The sequence below is a fragment of the Sciurus vulgaris genome (assembly GCF_902686455.1).
Source record: "Sciurus vulgaris genome assembly, chromosome: 7".
NCBI lineage: Eukaryota > Metazoa > Chordata > Mammalia > Rodentia > Sciuridae > Sciurus > Sciurus vulgaris.
In genome coordinates this window covers 15,296,445-15,316,822 of record NC_136467.1, presented here as the reverse complement: position 1 = coordinate 15,316,822, position 20,378 = coordinate 15,296,445, and the positions used below count along the sequence as shown (strand labels likewise).

Below are 20,378 nucleotides of genomic sequence, written 5' to 3'. Positions count from 1 at the left end.
AACAAGAATGTGGACCTTTGCTTGTTTGGACTTCAGTTGAGGACGTGCATATTGACTTACATGGTTCACCTTTACCAGTTTGCCAGAAAGTACTCTCTCCCCTTAGAATAGAAAAATATTAACATAGATTTTTCCATTTATCCCTCCAAATTTCACCAAAATATTAATAAATTTTAAACTTGCAATCCTACAGCTGAAATATCACTTCAGTAAGGCCATGAATGATGGCATTATATATAATATATCTTTCTGACTAGTTGAGGAAATATTGATTAAAATTGAATTGATATATTAAGACTGGATTTATAGGAATAAAATAAAATCATAGGTCTAGAAAATGTATATTCATCATGGATATTTTTCAAACCTCACATTAACCAGCTTAAATATCTTAAAATGTACTTTACATTTTCGATAAGAAGGATTTTGCTTTTTAAAAGAGCAGTTATAATTCACCTTAACAATTTAAAAGAATGGTTATAATTTACCTTAAAAATTGGAAGGTCTTTGAGTTGGTTGTTTTCCATAAGGTGAGTTCTTAGAGGTTCTCTCAACTTAGCCTATAGTAAAGTTATAAAAGGATCACATTTACTTTATGTGTAAAATATGCATGGTTATATGCATGGAAAAAGAAAGTGGGTCTTAAAGAAAAATTGAATGAAAATTTATGATGGTCCTTGGAAGGTGACACTGATAAATTATTTACAACAGCTATCTCAATAGAACCAAGAAGGGACAGGGGATCTGTTTTCGGATGAGTTGATAAAACTGAAATCAGTGCTAAAGAATGATTCGCTTTAGCAAATCATTGCTAAAACCATCAAGTAGGGATCAGCAAACAATGGAGACAAGTCTAGGAAAGGAGTGACCAGGGCCCTAAAGACCTTTAAATGCTGTCATTTATAATAGCAGTAGAGTTCAGCGGTCTATATTTCACCAGGTAACTTGGGTTAGATGACTAAAGCATTTGTTTGCAGTCTTTATTCAGTTCTGTCTTAGTCCATTTGGGCTGCTATACCAAAGTGCCTTAAACTGGGTCATTTATAAGCAACAAGTTTTATTACTCACAGTCCAGGAAGCTAACGTGCCTCCCGAAGGTGCCAACAGATTGGTGGGGGCCTGTTCTTTACAGATGGATGGTGTCTTCCTGCATAAAGACACTAATCTCATCCATTAGAGTGGAAACTTCATGACTTAATTGACTCCCACAGGCAGCGCTACTTAATGTTATCATGAGTATGAGGTTCCAACATAAATTTTCAAGGGACACCCACATGCAAATCATTTAGGAAAATACTTATTTTTTCCTGGTACTGGGAATTGAGCCCTGGGGGCAGCCATACCACTGAGCAACATCCCCCTGCACTTTTTTTTTTTTTTTTTTTGTGGTATTGAGGATTGAACCCAGGACCTACATGCGTGCTAGGCAAGTGCTTTACCACTGAGCCACATCTCCAGCCCCTGATTAGGAAAATATTTAAATTGAACATACCCTTTTAAACAATCTTTAGACAACTAAATGTCATAGGAGTGGACCCAGTGACAAGCTTGTAAATGTAAATCGAGAACCCCCAAGTTGTTATCTTAGTACAGCTTTTCCTATGAGAAACATGTTCGTTTGTAAAACAAACAAGCAATTAAACAAAAGACGGAAAACAGAGTAATAAACTTATGACTCCACAAGCAAACTCCAAAACAGAAGACTCCATGTAGGAACAGACAGAATTTTTCATCTCCCCAGAGCATGGGGGGGGGGCATTTTTACCTTCTTTCAAATATCCTATTTATTTAACATGTATCTCTGCATGCCAGGCTTATCAGTGCATTTCAAGGGAGAGGATAACATTGTAGAAGAATGAGCTGGGTTTTCTGCTTCAGCCTAATGCTTAGGACTGCCTGTTCCACACTGTGAAATATCTGCTAGTGTTCTCCTCTCAGCACCTCTAACTAAAGTTGTCCCAGACTGAACTCTCTTCTGCTTGTCTCCTGCTGTCTCACCTTGCTCTGCCTATCTGGTGGATCCCAGACTTCATTTGGTTCCTGCCTCAAATATCTCTCCTCACACTCCCATGTTGTCTAGCTTCGCCTCTCAGGTGGCCCGTGACAGTGTCCTCCTCCAGCCCCTCTCCAACCCTGTCAAGGCCTATCTGCTGTCCACCTGTTCTTTCTTCGGGTGTAGCATTCACAACACTGCCCTTCAAAGCTTATCAGCCTAAGGGGACTATACTATTTGATACAAATTCAGACAGGTATCCAATTAGGAACATCTCTCTACAGTAAAGATGACGTTAGGGGATGTGAACAGGGTCACATGGCTGGTGGCTTCCTGTCTGTGTTGTCGTTGTAAAGAAAATCAGAAGTCTGTTCTGGAGTCTTGGGCATACGGTGTGTTGCCCACAGGAGGAGCTTTGTGGGAAGCCTGGACTGGAGCTTGTTTGGTTGTATCACTTCCTCCTGGGTATAAACTGCCTCTATACACAGGCCTCCATCCCAGCTCAAGATGCTGTGCCAACGAAGTTCCCTACATACCCCTCTAGGGTCCAGTCCTCCGAGTCCTGCTTCTCAACTCCCTAGACATCATCAGACCCCATTATCAGATGCTGCCCTGAAAAGCCATGTGACTCATGTCTTGATATCCCAGGAGGTTCAAAGGCACTGGGTCAAGGCTAGGCCAAGCACTCAGAAAGAGATATTGTCCTCACACAGAGAAAAGTTGTTTAACAGGGATGTTTAAGATTCTGCTAATTCCTCTCTCCTATTCTCATGAAGAAGAGATAGGAAGTTAAACAAAGTGACTAGACTCAGACTTTGTGAAATGGAATTATGAAGTAACTGGATGTAGAGTTTACAGAAAGCGACTTCTTCTGGTTGGTTCTTTCTTCTAGGTACCTTGAGTTTTCATTGACTTCGAGTTTCCTCTGGTATTGTCCGTTTGCTAAAAATTAAACAACTTTGTAGTGATTCCACAGCAAGGGAAAACTGCCACGGGAAAACATGTTTTCTAAAAACTAGACTAATAATAGGAGATTCCAGAAAGCTTTGGTTTCCATTAGGGACTTTTTTTTTTTTTTCCAATGTTGCTTCAGGTGGAAGTGATTCTGGAAGGTATACAACATTACCGTAATGTCAAAAGCCATTGTCAGCACCACACAGCACCCCATAAACGCGTACAACTTTTATGTGTCAATTAAAAATACTGCCTTTTAAAAAGCCATTGTCAAGGTCAAGAAACCCTAAGAGACATGTAGGATGACTGGATGGAATCTAAGAAAAGCTGCCTGAGTTCTGATACTGTTTCCAACAGTGTGGGATCCAGCAGGGACTTCAAAGTGCTAAGAAGGTGGTCTCCGTTTTCAGGTTCTGCTACGGAGGTGTGGGGCCTGGGGCAGGTTACTCCTGTTCTCTAGGTTTAGTTTTCTCATCTGGTGTCTTACTGTCACCCTAGTATTTATCAACTCTTGAACAATTTATTTTATTCTTCCGTGGGGGTTTCCTGATCTTAAAAGTGCATTCTTCTAATACTTGTTTTGTAATCTTCTAAAAAAATTTTTTAGATGTTGGTAGATCTTTATTTTATTCATTTAATTATATATGGTGCTGAGGATCAAACCCAGAGTCTCACTCGTGCTAGGTGAGCGCTCTACCACTGAGCCACAACCCCAATCCCCACTCTCTGCAATCTTGTTTCATTTAAGGAGCCATTAGAACACCTCATGTAAGGGCACCTGGATTTCAGGAGAAGCCATGCTGTCACTAACCCTAGGATTACCATCAACTCCATTTCCCTGCAGGGTTGTTGCCAAAGTTAAATGAAAGAAGGCTCACCGGGCAGGCCACGTGATTTGCAACGCCCGGTACAAAATGAAACTCCTGTTTAAAGTTTCAAGGAATTTGAACCCGGAATTTCAAGACTGGGACCACAGAGCATTAAACTTGGGCCTGTGCAGCCACATAGGTTGCATGCCTGTGAAGCGGCCTTGGAGCTTACAGGCACATTTGCATACACTGGGTGCTAAATAAATGCTCCGTGTTAGCAAGTGCCTGCATCTCACGTGCACCCTTAAAGTGACCACTCGTTCTCCCTTGTCCCTGAAATAAGGACAATGCCTGGAACTGCGCTCACAGTGAAATCCCATCGTGGGCGCGGACTTCCGTTCCCGGGACCCCGGTCGCTTTGACAGGGTCGGTTGCTCAATCGCTGCCGCCTGTGGCGTAGGACAGCCTCAGGAGGCTGGGGTCTCCGAGGCCTCTGGCCACCCTGCTCCTGCGCAGCCGGGCGCCAGCGCCACCCCGCGGTGTTTACCGTTGCCCGAGGAGACGCGTCCGCGCCACCCGCCTGCTCCGCGCTCCGCCGCGCTCGCGGTGTCCGGGGACCTGCCATGAGCCGCCGCGGCTTCTCGGGCTCCAGGAGCCTGGACGCGACCCGCCCCGCCGCGTCGCCCGCGTCCGAGGTACAGTCCCAGCTGCAGCCGCGCGCCGAGGGGCCCCGACCCAGCGACCGGCGGCACGCACGCCGCACATCCGCGCCCCTTTTCTCCCGAGCGTGGGTAGCCTCGGAGCAGCTCGGTCCCCGCGTGGGCAGTGGACCGGGGTGGCCGGATCGTCACAGAAATGACGCGCAGGTCAGGAGCTGGCGAGCGCGTGTGTTTTGGGTTGTGCCACGCAGCCTCTCAGGTCCCCCGACAGGGGTAAATTCTACAGGGTGGCGGCTCCTGCGCTTCCTCCTCCCCGACTCCAAGGAGCCGAGAATTCCGTCTTTAACTTTGGCTGCTTAGCTATTGAGACGTGCTCAGAGCATCCCCCCAGTTGGATGTGGTAGGATTAATGCCGGCTGAGTAAAGTTGCTGACCTTTCCGTTGCTCACCACTCCAGAATATTGAAATTCAGGTGTCCTTGGATTCATTTACTCACTTAGGCATTGGGGACTTGAAGTGTCAGATTCATTCTGTCTGGCTCAGCCTGAGTTAAGTATGCACCTTGGAGCTGGCACTGGATGCCCCCAAGGTATCCTGTGTCTGGAGCAGTTAGTTGCCAGAGAAGGGAGAATCGGTGCTCGGGGCTCGGTGGAAATGCTAACCATACTGACTATATGCATCTCTGGAGGATTTGTTAGATACAGGTGTGGAGTGGATTCTTCACCATGCTACCAGAATTCTCATGTTCAGCACCTTTGATTGCTGTCTTACACCCCCACATTTAGATTTCCCCAATGCTTGACATATTGGTGGAAAAGCAGTCGCGTGTTGTAAAAATAAAACTAATTTTTTTCCATTTGCATTTGCATATTTGACACCTTGCCTTTTATCCCAACATAGTTTCCTCCATTAATTAAGACAGACAGCCCATACATAAGCACGTGGTGTCTTTATGTTATTTATGGTATGCCCATTCAGAGTAAATTAGACATCATCATGATGTCTGTAAATGATGGTGATGTAGTTTACTTCGAGCTCCACCAAGTTTCTTTAAACTTGGAATAATTCCTCAGTTTTGTTTTAAAAATCTGTTCTTCATGATTAGATTTTTGGTAGGATGCTATTTCAGAGATATTGCATTTCAGTGCATCACATCAGCAGGTGAGTGATATTGGCTTGTTCCATTGTTGGTGGTGTCCCCAACTGGTAGTATCTACCAGATTCTTCCACTGTAAAGGTACTTTTTTCTCCTTTAACAATAGATAAGTAATCATATTAGTTTAATAATCTTATTGATTCAGGTAGAGAATATTTAGAACAAGTCACTATCTACATAAAGGAAAATTTCCACGAAGTCTGAGATTTTAACGGGCTTGAATAAGCTAAATGGCACTGAGAAAAAGAGTAGAAGCATTTATGGTAATTAAATTTTTAGTTTACAAAATACTTCATCTGAGATAATCTTAAAATTTAGGTAGGTGTGTAGGCAGCCCAGAAACGTCCCATTATATAGAAGAGGAGATGACTTTCTCAGTTAAACGAGCAGATACCGAAGTATCTTTCTTTTGCAAGTTTTCTTTTTCTACCACACTGCATTGAAAACAGGTTAAAATACAAAGCAGTCATCGTATGCACCTTTCTGAAGAAGTAGAGTACTATAGGGACCAAGGAGCCAAAACTAGACATAATCCTGATTATACCTCTTTTCTGTGTCTTCTGGGCCAAAAATATTACTTGGGAGACTGAGGCAGGAGGATCATAAGTTTGATGCCAACCTGGACAACAACCCTGTATCAAAAAATGAGGACTGGGGATGTAGGTCAGTGGTAGAGTACCCCTGGGTTCAATCCCCACTACCAAAAACGAAAGAAAAACAAACAAATAAACAAAAAACACAAAACAAACAAAACCCACAAACAGTGTCTGAACTCTAGTGTCCTCATCTGTAATATGGAACCAAAATACTTATCACATAGTGTCGTTTTGGGATTTCACACTCAAAATATGTAAGGCACTCCACAGAGTGACTGAATAAGCTTAGGAATATTAGCTGCTGCGATTCTTTGTAACTTAAAGAATTTGCCATGGTGTCAAGACCACGGTACTACTTCCACAAACCCCTGCATTGATACCTTGCCAACCACCTCAAACATCAGTTTACTGAGGATCTGTGACAGGCACTGAGGACAAAAAGTGTCTTTGACACAGTCCCTGCTTTTAATGGATCCAGAGTTTATGACTGGGAGAAATAGACACATGAAAAGATTATGGGTTCATGGTTTCACTCACGAGCCAGGTTTCATGCTGAACTTTCCTCAAGGTGGATTTACCTGTAACCAAGTTACCCACAGAGCTTCACCAGGCTAGAAAATGTCATGAGCACTGAAGGCAAATATTGTGAGATCGAAGTGGAACAGCTCAAGGGTGGAGGAAGAGACTCGCTTTGGGGAAGTTTATACATAACTTTCAGCAGTACATAGCTGTGCACTGGAAATAAGTCACTGAATGAAAAATCCGACTGGGTTAAAAAGTAGTATCACCAAGCAGTACGAAGTTGTCACTGTACTTCAGTGAAAGTGCTTGGATCGGGTGTTAGGGGGCCACAAAACATGGTGGTCTACCAGCTGTGCTGCTGAGTGTGTTTCCACATACTCAGAGAACCCAAAGTGAAGTGATGTCTTCGATATAAACTACTGTTGGGAAATCGAGTAGACCTCTTTACTCTTTCTGTAAAGCAGGCCTAAGTGGAATATCTTTCTGATAGGATCCTTCTAAGAAGCAAATGCAAATAGCAACACCGGCTCTCAACAGTTGCAGTTCCTCAGAGCCAAGGACTTAGAGCCGATCATGTAGAGTAATGAGGAGAGTGAAGTTTATTTTCCTTTCCCCCCCCACCATTTCCACTTTAAAAAATGTTGTTTTAGGCACATAAAACTTATCATCTTAGATCATACATGTTTGTGCACAGTTCGGCAGCATTGAGTATGTTCTTTTTGCTGGGACACCTTTGCTACCAGATCTTTGTTCATCTTGCAAAATTGAAACTGTACTCATTAAACAGTAACTTCCCATTCCCCCTCCCCCAACCCCTGACAATTGCCATTCTTCTGATCACTTGGACCATTCTAGGTACCTCACCTAAATGGAACCATACATACTGTATGTGTTCTTTTGTGACTGGCTTATTTCATAAAGCATATGGTCCTCAAAGTTCATCTGTGTTGTAGCATGCATCAGAATTCCCTTTGTTTTTAGGGCTGCATAATATTCCACTGTATGTATAGCTCATGTTTTCCTTATCTGCTCATCTGTCCTTGAACACTTGATTGGTCTACCTTGTGGCTTTTGTTCATAGTGCTCTATGAACACAGGTGAACAAATATTTCATGGAGTCTCTGCTTTCAGTTCTTCTGGGTACATACCCAGAAGAGGAGTTCTGTATCATAGCTATCCTAATGGATATGAGGTGATCTTATTACTATTTCTTTTTCTTTAAGTATATATTTTTTGGGTTGTGGATGAAACTGTATTTTTACTTATTTATTTTTATGTGGTGCTGAGAATCGAACCCAGTGTCTCACACATGCTAGGCAAGCACTCCACCACTGAACTGCAAACCCAGCCCATCATTACTGCTTCTTAAACAACCATTTCCTCCCACCTTCCCTCCTCTCATTTGCTCTGTTTTGTTCTTTTCTTCCCCTCCTTTTTTAAAACCAAAATTAAGTTTAAGAAAATATCTTATTCTGATTACATTGTTGTATGAATTTAAGCCAGAAGGTTTCCCTTTTCTAGGTATAAAGAAAAAAACCTAAGTCTTTTAAAAATACAAGAAATTAGAGAAAAAGAATAGAACAGGGGGAGAAAAAAGAAAACACAAAATGATTAGTTGAAAGCACATATATCGGCATTTACGGTAAAAATACATGTGAACTAAATATTCAGTTGACGAAAAGAGATCACGTTATATTTATTTATTTATTTATTTATTTATTTATTTATTTATTTATTTATTTATTTATTTTTTGCTGTGTTGGGAATGAAACTCAGGGCCTTATGCATACAAAGCACAAGGGCTGCCACTGAGCTACACCCCCAGCCCTAGATCACATTTTAAAATTCAAGTGTATGCTGTTGATGCTAAGACCCATCTTAGCTTTTCGTTGCTGTGACAAGATACTTGAGAAAAAAAACATTGAATGTAGGACAAATTCATTTTGGCTCATGATTTCAGAGGTTTCAGTCCATGGCAGGCTGGCTCCCTTGCTCTGGCTTAGATGAGCAGAATATCATGACAGAAGGGCCTGGCAGAGGAGAGCTGTCAGCTCATTACTGCTAGGTAATGAGAAAAGGATCAGGGGAGAAGACAGAGTCCCGGCAGAGGAGAGCTGTCAGCTCATTACTGCTAGGTAATGAGAAAAGGATCAGGGGAGAAGACAGAGTCCCGAGGACGTGCCCCAAGGACATACTCCCTTCAACTAGGTCCCACCTCCTACAGTTCCATCCCTCCCAATTGTCCACAGCTATGACTCCATCAAGGAACGAATCCACTGATGATGTCAGAGCCCTCGGATCCGAACACTTCCCAAAGCCCCATCTCTGAGTGCTGCTGCACCAGGGACCAAACTTTTAACACACAACTTTGAGGGACATTCCAGATCCAAGCTATAACAATACAGAAGGAAAAGAATATGAAGGGCTGAAAGTAAAATGCCTAAAAATATATACCAGGCAAATAAGAATCAAAATAAAACTGATTACTATATTCATATAATGCAAAATACTCAAAGGAAAAAAAAAGGATTACTAGAGGTAAAGAAATCATCACAAAATGATAAAACTTTCCATTCATCAGGAAGTTGTAACAATTCTAAATGTATATGTACTTAATTACATGGCCTCAAAATATAAAAATAAAAATTGACAGGAGCAAAAAAAAAAAAAAAAAAAAAAACAGTACAAATGGACACATCCATAACTAGAAGATTTTAAATATACCTCTGTTAGTATTTGGTAGATCCAACCAGACCAAAAATTGGCAAGGGATCCAATGAAAGATTTTGCTAAAGTGCAAACTTGGTTGTTGTAAGAATAAAAATACATAAGGCATTTGGGATATGACTGTAAAAATTAACCAATACCTTTTTTCTCTTGGCCCAGGGGAATAAATATCTTCAGACTATTTAATAATCAATTGGATAAAAGCCTAGAAGTGTGCTTTCATGGTAGGGGTTGAATCAGATGTTTTCTCCTGTGTTAAAGATAGAGAATTATTACAAACAAATGATAACTCTCAAATCGTGTGAAAACTGTGGACAAACCTACCCTGAAAGACATTCTACATACTACTGGGTAGTGTTCTTCAAAAGTATCAAGATCATGACTAGGGAAATGCAAAATCTAAGTGCATATGGGAGCTTAGGTTGGCTTCTGATCAAAAAGGACCTCAGGGCGGCTGGGGATATAGCTCAGTTGGTAGAGTGCTTGCCTCGCATGCACAAGTCCCTGGGTTCAATCTCCAGCACCTCAAAAAAAATAAAAAGAAGGACCTCAGGGGGCTGAGGTTGTAGCCCAGTGTTGGAGCTGCTTGCGTAGCATGTGTGAGGCACTGGGTTTGAGTCTCAGCACAACATATAAACAAATAAAAGTCCGTTGACAACTTAAAAAAAAAAAAAAAAAAAAAAAAAAAAGACCTTAGTGGAAAAAGCAATGAAATTGGAATGAGGTCTGTACTTCAGTTAACAGTATTGTAACATTGCTAATTTCCTACTTTTAATAAATATACCTCAGTCCCAAAAGTGGTTAACATTAGGGGGACACTGGGTTGTGCTTTTGCAACTTTTTTGTAATTCTAAATTATTTCAGAATAAAAATGTTTTAAAAAACAATTGAGTGGTTCATTCATTTACACATTTGACTTTGTTGTATTTACTATAACATTTAGTTTCTCTTCCCTATTCTTTGGCTGCCTGGCCTTAGAATGCAGCCAGAGATAAAAAAAAAAAAAAAAAAAAAAAAAAAAAAAATCCTTCAAAAAGAACAGGTAGGGGAGAACTTTTTGAACCTGAAACAGAGAGTGAGGTGTTTTCTGCATGAATTTGAGAAGATTGTGTGTGTTTACTTAGTGTTGGCAAATAGAATGTGCAGTGTATTTCAAACAATAGTGAATACTCCTTGGTTTGTACTTGAATTAAGTTGACTCATTATAAAGATTTACTTTTTTCCATGTTCAAGGACAACTTAAAATTTTTTAAGTGAAAAAGGGAGTAACATTTGCTACACCAGGAATTATTTATGCTATGTTCTTTTACTCAAGGTTTCTTTCTTTGTTTTCCTTCCAATTTTTCCCTTTGAAATTGTTGCTTTGGTGGCTTTGATCTAAGGGCAGAGAAGTTCAAAGGCATTGCTGAATTGGACCAGAGCACCTCATTCTTTCTCTTACAGATAGGAGCACAGCTATTGATTATGGCTTCTATGTCTACATGAGAAGATATTGCTTGAGTAATAAATATTACTCATAAATATCTGAGTTGTCTCGTTAGTGCACTGGGGAGAGTCATCTCATAAAAACAAATATCTGGATTATATTTCTGAGTGTTTGAGATGACTTCCTTTCCATGGATTAAATTTACCCTTAGGTTTTTCCTCTTGAATGAATCTGCCCTATGAGCTATATTCAGAAATGTATTTTTTTTGGCACATTGTCTATATCTGTCAACATAGTCTAATCTCAATGTCGGTGCAAAGGGGAATAATTTTATGACATTTCCCTAAATCTTGTCTACTTTGGGGCAAAAGAAATGAATAGTTGGATTTCAAAAAGGACATCTGGATGTTGAAATCTCGTCGAGGTTTGCAGTAAGCAAAAGTGAGAGAACTCAGGAGGAAATGAGACGCACAAATCCAGGCCCAGGGTCCGAGCTTGCCCTGGCCACTCACTTGCAGACACGCACAGTGTCTCAGGCACTTTGTTAGGCACTGAAGACACAGAAGGGCCTTCCTTCAGCAACTATGAAATGTGGGCAGATTTAAAAGCAGGCACTGTTTTGGATATGGACCCACCCTCAAAAAATATATATTCTAGTAAGGGAAAGATAAAAAATTAAGCAGGCAGATCAGGTCATTTCAAGGAGTGGTAAATGTTTTGAAAAGAAGTGAAAGCAGGATAGCAAGGTAGAGGTGGAGTGGGGTGAAGGGCAGGGTCCAGTTTCAGTAGGGCCTGTGGGGTCAACTCTCCAAGGAGATAGATGGCACCCAAGTAGAGTCCTGAATGATCTGTGAGGCAGCATTCTTAGAAAAACCCAGGACAATTATGGTACCTTTCATGGGAATGAGTTGAGGCATTTAAAAAAGTGACTTGTTGAATGCTTCTCACTTTGGGGATGGTCAGCATTTCTTCATGACTGAATTTGTGTTGATCATTTTTGGCAATTCCATGTGAGGTTCTGTATTTTCTGAGCATCACATAGTCACTTGCCAATTTCTCTCACCACTGATGTTATGAAAGACAAGGAAAGGCTGACAATTGACAACCACATGCAATGAATTTATTGTTATTCTGAGGAACATTACTGGGTCAATTGGTGAATACTATGGTGTCACTTAAATATTTTGAACTTGACAATGATATAAAAAGTAATGTCATTATTCGTAGATGCATACTGAAGTAAGGCCCTGGTGTCTGTAGATTGCTCACAAATGATTCAGCAATCATACATACATAAAGGAAAAAATAAAATGCAGCAAAATGTTCTTATTGGTGAATTAAGTGAACAGTATTCTTGAATTCATGGGATTAATCTTGCAACTCTTCTGCACACTGAAGTAAAAATACATCCAACTGATGTACCAGGGCCACAAATGGGATTACAAAGTAGAAGGCACTGTTTATATCTGTTGAGCTTACAGTTTAGTTAAGTAAATAATAATTGATAATAAATAAAAGTTACGAAAGGTCGAAGGCAAGTGTGGCTGGAGTTTGAATTTGGGGAAGGCTCAGGAGGAAGACACGTGGACAAACAATGACATCAGGACGCAGGGCCTGGAAGGGAAGCCTTGCCAAGATTACGGGGCAATGGGGGTGGATCCCGATTTTCAGGTGCTGGTAGGACATGATGTTGTGAGTGTGGGTCTCTGGCTGGAAATGCAGACTGGGATCCATCAGATCCTGGAAGTGGCTGAAATCACTGAAGGGTGTGAAGTAGGCCGGGAGGGTGGTGTCCCGAGTGATGAGTGAGGAGTATTGAGGACAGAATCCAGCAAAGATCAAGTCGAGTGTCATCCCAGTGGCTGGGAGGCTGAGGCAGGAGGATCGTGACTTCAAAGCCAGCCTCAGCAACTAAGCAACTCCGTGAGATCTTGTCTCTAAATAAAATATAAGAAAGGGCTGGGGCTGGGCTCAGTGTTTAAGTGCCCCCAGGTTCCTTCCCCTCAGACCTCCAAAAAGATCAAGTTGAGGCGGGGTGAAGGATGAGCTGCGGGACTGGAGAAGCAGGTGCGCAGAAATAAAGAAAGGAGAGGTGCTTGGGGGCACGTAGCGTGGGGTGCCACGGAGGGAGTATCTGTGTGCTGAATGTCAGAGGGAGGCCGAGTCAGGCTGGAGGACAAAGTGTCCCCTGGACTTGGTGGTGAGGCCATCTTCTTCCAGGAAGTGAAACTGAGGTTGAGCTTTGGAAGGCGAGTGGGAATTAGTGGGCAAAGGACTGGGCATGGATCTCCACGAAGGGGTTTCTCCTGGGCACAGAGTGTGTGGAGGCCGTCGGCAGGAGAAGCACAGTCCGCTCAAGCAACTGTAGAAGGCCAGGGTGGCTGAGCGCCGTTGGAGGGGACAGTGAGGTGACTAGAGTGGCAGATGAGGGTGGCAAGGCAGGTTGGGGCTTAGCTGGGGCCTACAAGGGAATCAGCTGATGGGAACCCATTGTCTGTGATCTAGACTTAATGAAGGTCAAGGAGATTGAGGGTCTTGGGTGGGAGAATCCACAGACAGATGTGTAGGAACAGGGAAAAGGGAGACAGGTTGTAAGGCGTGGGCATCTGGCTTGAGTGACAAGGCGATGCTTAGTCTCATTTGCTGAGATGGAGGACGCTGGTGAAGGCTGGCCTTGAACTTGCGATCCTCCTGCCTCAGTCTCCCGAGTTGCTGGGTTTACAAGTGTGCCCCCTGCATCTGGCTAGGAGTCCAGTTTTATACATGTTGGGTGTGAGGTGCCTGTGCAGTATCCAAGTTGTATCCAGTAGGCAGTTAGGTGTGAAGATTCTGAGCTTCACAGAGAGGTGTTGGCTGGATCATCTGTATTTGTAGGTCATTGGCCTCTAGGTGGTTCTTGAGGTCATTAATCAAGGAAGGCTACAGAAATAAAAGCCTTTCCAGGGAGAGAGAGTCATTTTCAAACGAACATTGAATTTGATCATGTGTTGGTTGGGGTGAGCAGACCCCAGAGGACCCCAAATTTATTCCCTTCATATCCTCTCAGTTGAAGATATGAGGGAATAGATTCTTCCTGTTATAAGCACCTACTAAGAAAATCAATTGTTCATCAATTTATTGAGTGAGTATTTATTGGCTTGGAAAGAATTAATCTGGAAGTCAAGAGACCTGAGTATTCTTGAGTCTGAGATGAGCTGGTTTTGTTACGGAGAACACATTACTTGATCTTGCTAGGTTTGGTTGTTTTATGTTTTGCTTTGTTTTGTTTTGCTTCTTTTAAAGTTTTTTTCCTCATTCCCACTGCCCCACCCTCCCCTCACTCCCTTCTGCAAAATCCAAAATTCCTTCATTCTTCCCTACCTACCCACCCAGCCACTATGAATTAGCATCCACTTAACAGAGAAAACATTCAGCCTGTGGTTTTTTGGGACTGGCTTATTTCACTTAGCATGATCTTTTCTAGTTCCATTCTGTTTTGTGTTTTATTTCTTCTTCAAAAAATTGAAGAAATATTAATAAGCTAATAATGACTTCCCCAATAATTTGAGATATTTATAACAGAAACATGGAGAGAGAGAGAGAGAGCGAGAGAGAGAGAGAGAGAGAGAGAGAAAGAGGAGAGAATTAGAGCACTCTAGTTAAGGGTTAGATATGTCACGAAAACGGCATGAAAATTGTTACACTAAATTGCTGAGCTCTCTGACAGCTTGTGAAAAAAAGAGCAGTGGATTTTCAAGGTAGAAGTTTTACACACACACACACACACACACACACACACACACACGGAGGGATAATGTTTGTTCTGGTGGTCAATCACGGCAGTTATTCACGAAGGGGTCTTCTGTGACGCCGTAAGTGGAGGCCACAGCTACAGTGCAGAAGACAGGTGCCAGTCCAGCCACACTGCATGCTGAACTTAAGACCTTGGAACAGCCCTCTAGTCCTCAGAGGCCCTGTGGTGAAAATGGGAGGATTAATCCCTGCTCGGGACTGCACGCTAAAGAAAGTGGACGGAGTGTGTATGTTCACATCCTCTGCTTCTCTAAATCCCACCCTTAAAGAGGAAAAAGTAGAAAGCACAGTAGGCCACAGCCTGGTGGGGATGAGACCACACACTGCATCGTTCTGGAACAACAAAGGCAGCAACAAACGGGAGGGAGCCTTCATTAGGGGTAGGGAAAGGCAACGGTAAGCCTCTGTTTCCAGGGACATCTGGAAGGTTCTGTGCTTGGACGTGGCATCCATGGATTGGGTCAGGAAGTAAGAAGAAACTGGGATGATGAGTCGATGAATACAACATGGACGAGTTGCCTAAATCCCCATGCCCCTCAGTTCCCGAGTGTATGTGGATTTATCTTTTCCTGTCCTCTAGAGTTCAGCTTGCAGTCTGTTGTGGATTTAAGGTTTGTGTCCTCCCCAAATCCACTTGCTGAAGTCCTCACCCTCAGTGTGATGATATTGAGACACAGGGACCTTGGGGAGGTAGTTGGGTTTAGATAAGGTCATGAAGGTGGGGACCCTAGGATGGGATGAGTGTCCTATAAGAAGATAGAGATCCAGGGCTGGGGAGATAGCTCAGCTGGTAGAGTGCTTGCCTTGCAAGCACAAGGCCCTGAGTTCGATCCCCAGTACCGCAAAAAAAAAAAAAAAAAAAAAAAAAAAAAAAAAAAAAAAAGAAGATAGAGATCCAACAGAGCTTGTCTTTGTCAAGATAATATGGCCATATGCAAGTCAGGAAGAGAGCCTTCATCAAGAATAACTTCATCTTGGACTTCCCAACCTACAGAACTGTGAGCAGCACATGCCTGTTCTCTAAGCTACCCAGTTACAGCAGCCTGAGCTTATTAATAGACTGCCTTTGCTAAAGTTAGCATCCTCACTCATACTCAGAAGTCACACCCAGCCCTCCTCCCTGCAGACAAAGCACTGAGTGTTAGAATTATGTAACATATGGCCGGTGTCTTTAATTACAGAATTAGTCTTCATATGGAGGTTTCTTCTAACACTGATCCCCAAAGGCTGAAGAACATGAAACTGTACCTCAGAGAAGTCTCTGCTCTAGAGAAATAAACTCTCTGGTACTCTAACTTACAGAGCTGGAAGCAACGGCTGCTCAGCCTGTTTCTGATACATTTTGGCTCACCTAATGGTTTTCTTTGGATGTCTGTGGGCGATAGGTAGCTCTCTGGGGGAGCACCTGACATATCGTTAGTGCCAGGCAGTGAGGGTCAAGTTGAGAGCCTGTAACTCAGCTTAGCTCAGGAGATGCAATCTCCTGTCTAGAGTAGAAAAATACCTTCTTCCCTCTTCAGGGTAACAGCCTGTTTTCTTCTTTCTTGTCCTTCCCGAGGGGAGCTGTTTGTGCAGGTGGAGATGGGTGGGATTTTGAGCATGTAGGTCTGGGTGGGGGCCAGCACAACACTGAGCCCATCCTCTTCCTCCGGGCCCCACTCCTTCCCTGTTGGACTTGGACATCAATGTCTGCTGAAGTCCCTACTCTGCCCTGGCCTCTGGGGGTGCAGGGCACTTCCTGTTCCTTATTCCCTGCCCAAATCCCATTAAGTCAGTTGTCTTATCTTGTCCCCTTTTGCTTCCCCTGGGAACATGGGAAATCTGGATGCTGTTTCTTTCCTTGCCTGGGGAGTGGGTGCTGAAGAAGCAGCTTGGAAGGACCCACTTCCCTCTCCTGGTGGGCACTTCGCCCAGTCACACCCAGGAGCTGTGTAGACCACAGGCCTTCTCTAGGAGGCTCTGGTCTCCATGGTGCATTCCGGAAGTGGGCAGCTAGCTGCAGTGCACCTCCCACCCCACCACCCCAGTTTGCAGTCCCAAGAGCATGGGCAGCAGCCCCAAGCACCAGTGGTCCCAGGTCCCTCTCCTTTCTCTTTTTTCTTCGCATTCTCTTTTGAGTGGAAAAATGACTTCCATCATGGATTGTTCTCTACTCTGTGAGTTAACGAAATGATTTCTTTTTGTACTGTGAATCCTCAAGGCCTTGTTATTTACATGCAAAAGTATGCATTTCAAATATTTAAAAATTCCCCTTTTCCAGAAAGCCCAGTTTTTAAAAATCAAGAATTCTGTAGCTCTAGAATGCTTCTATTGGTCCCTTAATTTGGGCCTGAGTTACATCCTCATGGGCCCCCAGTAATATCTACCCACAAAGTACCCCTCCAAGTCATGGAACGTGTTGGCTTACTGGAGAACCCTCGCTAGCATACGGGGCAATGGCCCTTTGAGTCCTTCCATGCTTGAGGAGTTTGTGAGAAACAAGGATTAACACCAACCACAAAGAAAGCAGATATATATAGAGAGACAAGAGATAAGATCTAGCTACCTGTCAACAGGGATTTTTGTTGCCACCATTCCACTTATAGAAGCTATTCCAAATGGAGGACATTCCCAGGTCTGCATTCATTATTAGTCTTGGAGATATATCCAATACAAATGCTAGTTGCTTAAAATTGGACCTGAAGTTAATTAGTCTGCTTATGACTTTCATTGAGTCCAGCTTAAGAGATTACTGCATTAATGTGAACAGATTGTTTTAAGCTCCACAGAACTTTACATTCAGCTAAAATATAGGCCCCTGAATCAATCAGACCCAACCTGTACATGTATGAACTTTCAGAAAGAAGAATGTGTCTTCCAAGAAGTGGTCGGAAAGGGATTTATGAATTAATGGAAGTTAAATGAATGATGTGACTTTAACATTAATTATAGGATGTAGGTCAATATTACAATAGCCAGACAAGCAGACAACAATATGGAAGGTCAGGACATAATTTAATTTATGGAAAAGTGATCATTTCAACTCTTGACTAATATATATGGGACAATTATGATTAAGAGCCTGGACATTAGAGTCAACCATGGTTTGAATTCTGGTTGTACTATTTTATTCATTCATTCCACAAGTACTTCCTGATTCCCAGTCACTGGGACACAGTGGTGAACAAAAATGGACATTCTCCTATGGACCTCCTGGTCTAGCAGGGAAAGTGGATGCTAAGCAAGTAAATACACAGATGAATAGTAGTTATAACAGTCAAAGACATGAAGGGTAAGTATTAGGTACCATTAGAGGAAGTAACACAAGAACTTAATTTAGACTGAGGGCCAGAGAAAGCTGACTTAAGGAATGAGGGGCCGCGGTGACGGGGGTGGGGAGAGTGAGCGAAGGTGAGGGGATTAGACTTGTGGGAGGACAGGAGAGGAGGCCGGGGGGACTCCTGTTCCTTTTGAACTTGGTTTTCTTTCTTACCCAAAATGCACAGTAGCATCTGCTTCACCTGGTTGCTCCCAGGATTCAATGACATTGTATTTGAATCATGCTTCATCCTGTTCGGCATCGGTGTTTACACAACTAGTAGAAGGTCAGAAATGCTGGCCATGTGGACCCTGGCTGGTTATGAGGACATTTGCATCCCTTGAGGACTTTATTCCTGAACTTGGGCAGCTTAGGTAGGTGGAGAGGAAGAGATCAGGTCTATGTTTTAGAATGACTAGTCTGGCTGCTCAGTGGTTAGGTCAGCACAAAGGGAGTCAGAGGAAGGGAGAACAGTGGAGAAGCTGGGGCATCAGTCTCCATCTGTTTTTGGGTGAAGCTTCGGCAGAGCTCTTTTTAACCCTAACATTGAAATGCTTAGACTCCGGACATTGAGAACTCGTTAAGCTGGTGTTAGATCAGTGAGGTCTCCGTGGCCTCCTACCAGGACATAGCTCACTGTCTCAGTAGGAAGCTGGTCAGGTGATGGATGAGGAATGTCCCAATTCCTGGACAAGTCTAGGAAACTGTGTGAATTAACTAAATTAATGATGGTCAAATGATGCAACAGAGGACCATTTTTATATCCTACTTAAAAATATTCTCTTCTTTTCTTTTTTGGTACTGGGGATTGAACCTAGGGGTGCTTAACCACTGAACCAAATCCCCAGCCCTTCTTGTTTTTTGAGACAGGATCTTGCTAAGTTGCCTAGGGCCTTGCTAAATTGCTGAGGCTGGCTTTGAACTTGCGATCCTCCTGCCTCAACACCCTGAGTTGCTGGGATTACAGGGATGCACCACCATGTCTGACTGAATTATCCTTGAAAAGCCAGAACTTAAGAGATAACTAGTTGGACTATATTGTTTTGATTCTGTTGTAGAAATGCTTTAACTAGACCAGGACTTGGCACTATGTCACCGAATTTTTTTGTGGGTTTTGCAATTTGTTGTGATTTCTTCCGTAGTAGGTGTGCTGTTACTGAGCAACTGGTTCGCTTTCCCTTGTGGTCCTAGTGAATCATGTGATTCATGTTTATCTGCTTGGAAAAGCCAAGTCAAGCTGAGGTCCATTATAAGCAAGTGACCCTAATTTGCTTCTTTTAATATTTTTCTTCCTTTAATTTTTCTTTACTGCCATTCCCTTTCTTTTCTTTGTTTTGACATTGGATAAGAAATAGACCCGAAGCTCCGGATGGGAACTAAAGTCATTCTTGAAAATCCAGGTCTTTTACAGACAATAAAGATAGAGGAAACACTAGCAGTTTGAGGACTTACCTTTATTTATGGCTCTGCCATGATACAGGAGGAGTATGTTCCAGAATACCCATAGAAGCAAAAAAAAAAAAAAGGAAACTCTCTCCTGTCTAAGCTCATTTTTATGTGATATACCCATGCTTTCTGGTGGTTAATGTTTCTGGTGTTAATGTTTCTGGATAGGCTTAAATGAAGACTAGTGGGCCATTTCCTTCTCATGGGACATCTGTGGACTTTCCAAATCTACCCATCCCCAGCAGGTGGGACCCAGTAGAAATCGGCCCGCCCCTGGGGCCAATAGCTTTAGGCATAACAAACAAGAATAGGATGAGAGTCTAGATAGAATAAAATGTAGGGTGAGGACTAAAATATTAGTTAAAAAAAAAAGCATTCATCCCTCATTAGTCAATCCAAAGGGAAGAGTAAGATATTGGTAAAAAGGGCATCCATCCATTTCCTTAACTCTAATAATAATTATAGTTTGCATAGTGAGGTCCTCAGTAGATGCTAGGTGTGCCTTAGTGAGCCTCGCAGTCTTTTGAGAGAGGGAGACATGGAGTCCTTGATTACACATACCATTTATTCCTTACCCTGGGCTAAGTGCCTGGAGGAAGAAGCGTCCTCATGGTGAGAAGACAGCTGAAACGGAGCAGTGCAGCCTGGGAGTTTAGACTGGTCAAGTTCTACAGAAAACCAGGCTTTTAAGTTGTGAGTGTTGGAAGAGCCAGAGGGTTACTGTTGGGATGCACACTGGCAGAGCTGATTTTCCCCACTGGCTTTTGATTCCTTCTTTGAATCCCAAGCTGCCCCCGGCTACTCTCTGGATTGGAACTTGAGGGGAGGAAAGGCTGTGGATCCTGGGCAGACTGTGGTGGGCTTTGGTTGTTAAGGAGGCGATGGATTCCTTCCTTGGGAAAGATGGGGCTCCTAACCAAGAGCCTACAACATCTGTCCTGAAGGGGGTGTTGAGGACACGGGTCATCCTCATGGCTTGGTGAGGGTTGCTGAATACTAA

The 20,378-nt window shown here is 42.9% G+C and overlaps 1 protein-coding gene and 1 long non-coding RNA gene across 5 annotated transcripts in view; one reads left to right on the top strand and one right to left on the bottom strand.

Annotated features, from left to right (window-relative positions):
- Positions 1–4,199, bottom strand: part of LOC306665275 — a 29,323-nt gene extending 25,124 nt beyond the window's left edge. Inside the window, exon 1 of the long non-coding RNA XR_013764959.1 lies at positions 4,103–4,199. This is a non-coding gene — a long non-coding RNA (uncharacterized lncRNA). The remainder of the gene's footprint in view (positions 1–4,102) is intronic.
- A 39-nt stretch (positions 4,200–4,238) lies between these two features.
- The window catches only part of CCDC170 (coiled-coil domain containing 170), an 86,507-nt gene continuing 70,367 nt past the window's right edge, over positions 4,239–20,378 (top strand). For 3 of the 4 annotated variants that reach the window (XM_079146636.1, XM_079146635.1, XM_079146634.1), the window contains exon 1: positions 4,239–4,622. In XM_079146636.1, the coding sequence (XP_079002762.1) occupies positions 4,380–4,622 (243 nt within the window). In that variant the 5' untranslated portion in view covers positions 4,239–4,379. The remainder of the gene's footprint in view (positions 4,623–20,378) is intronic. The other variant, XM_079146637.1, reaches the window with a different exon arrangement.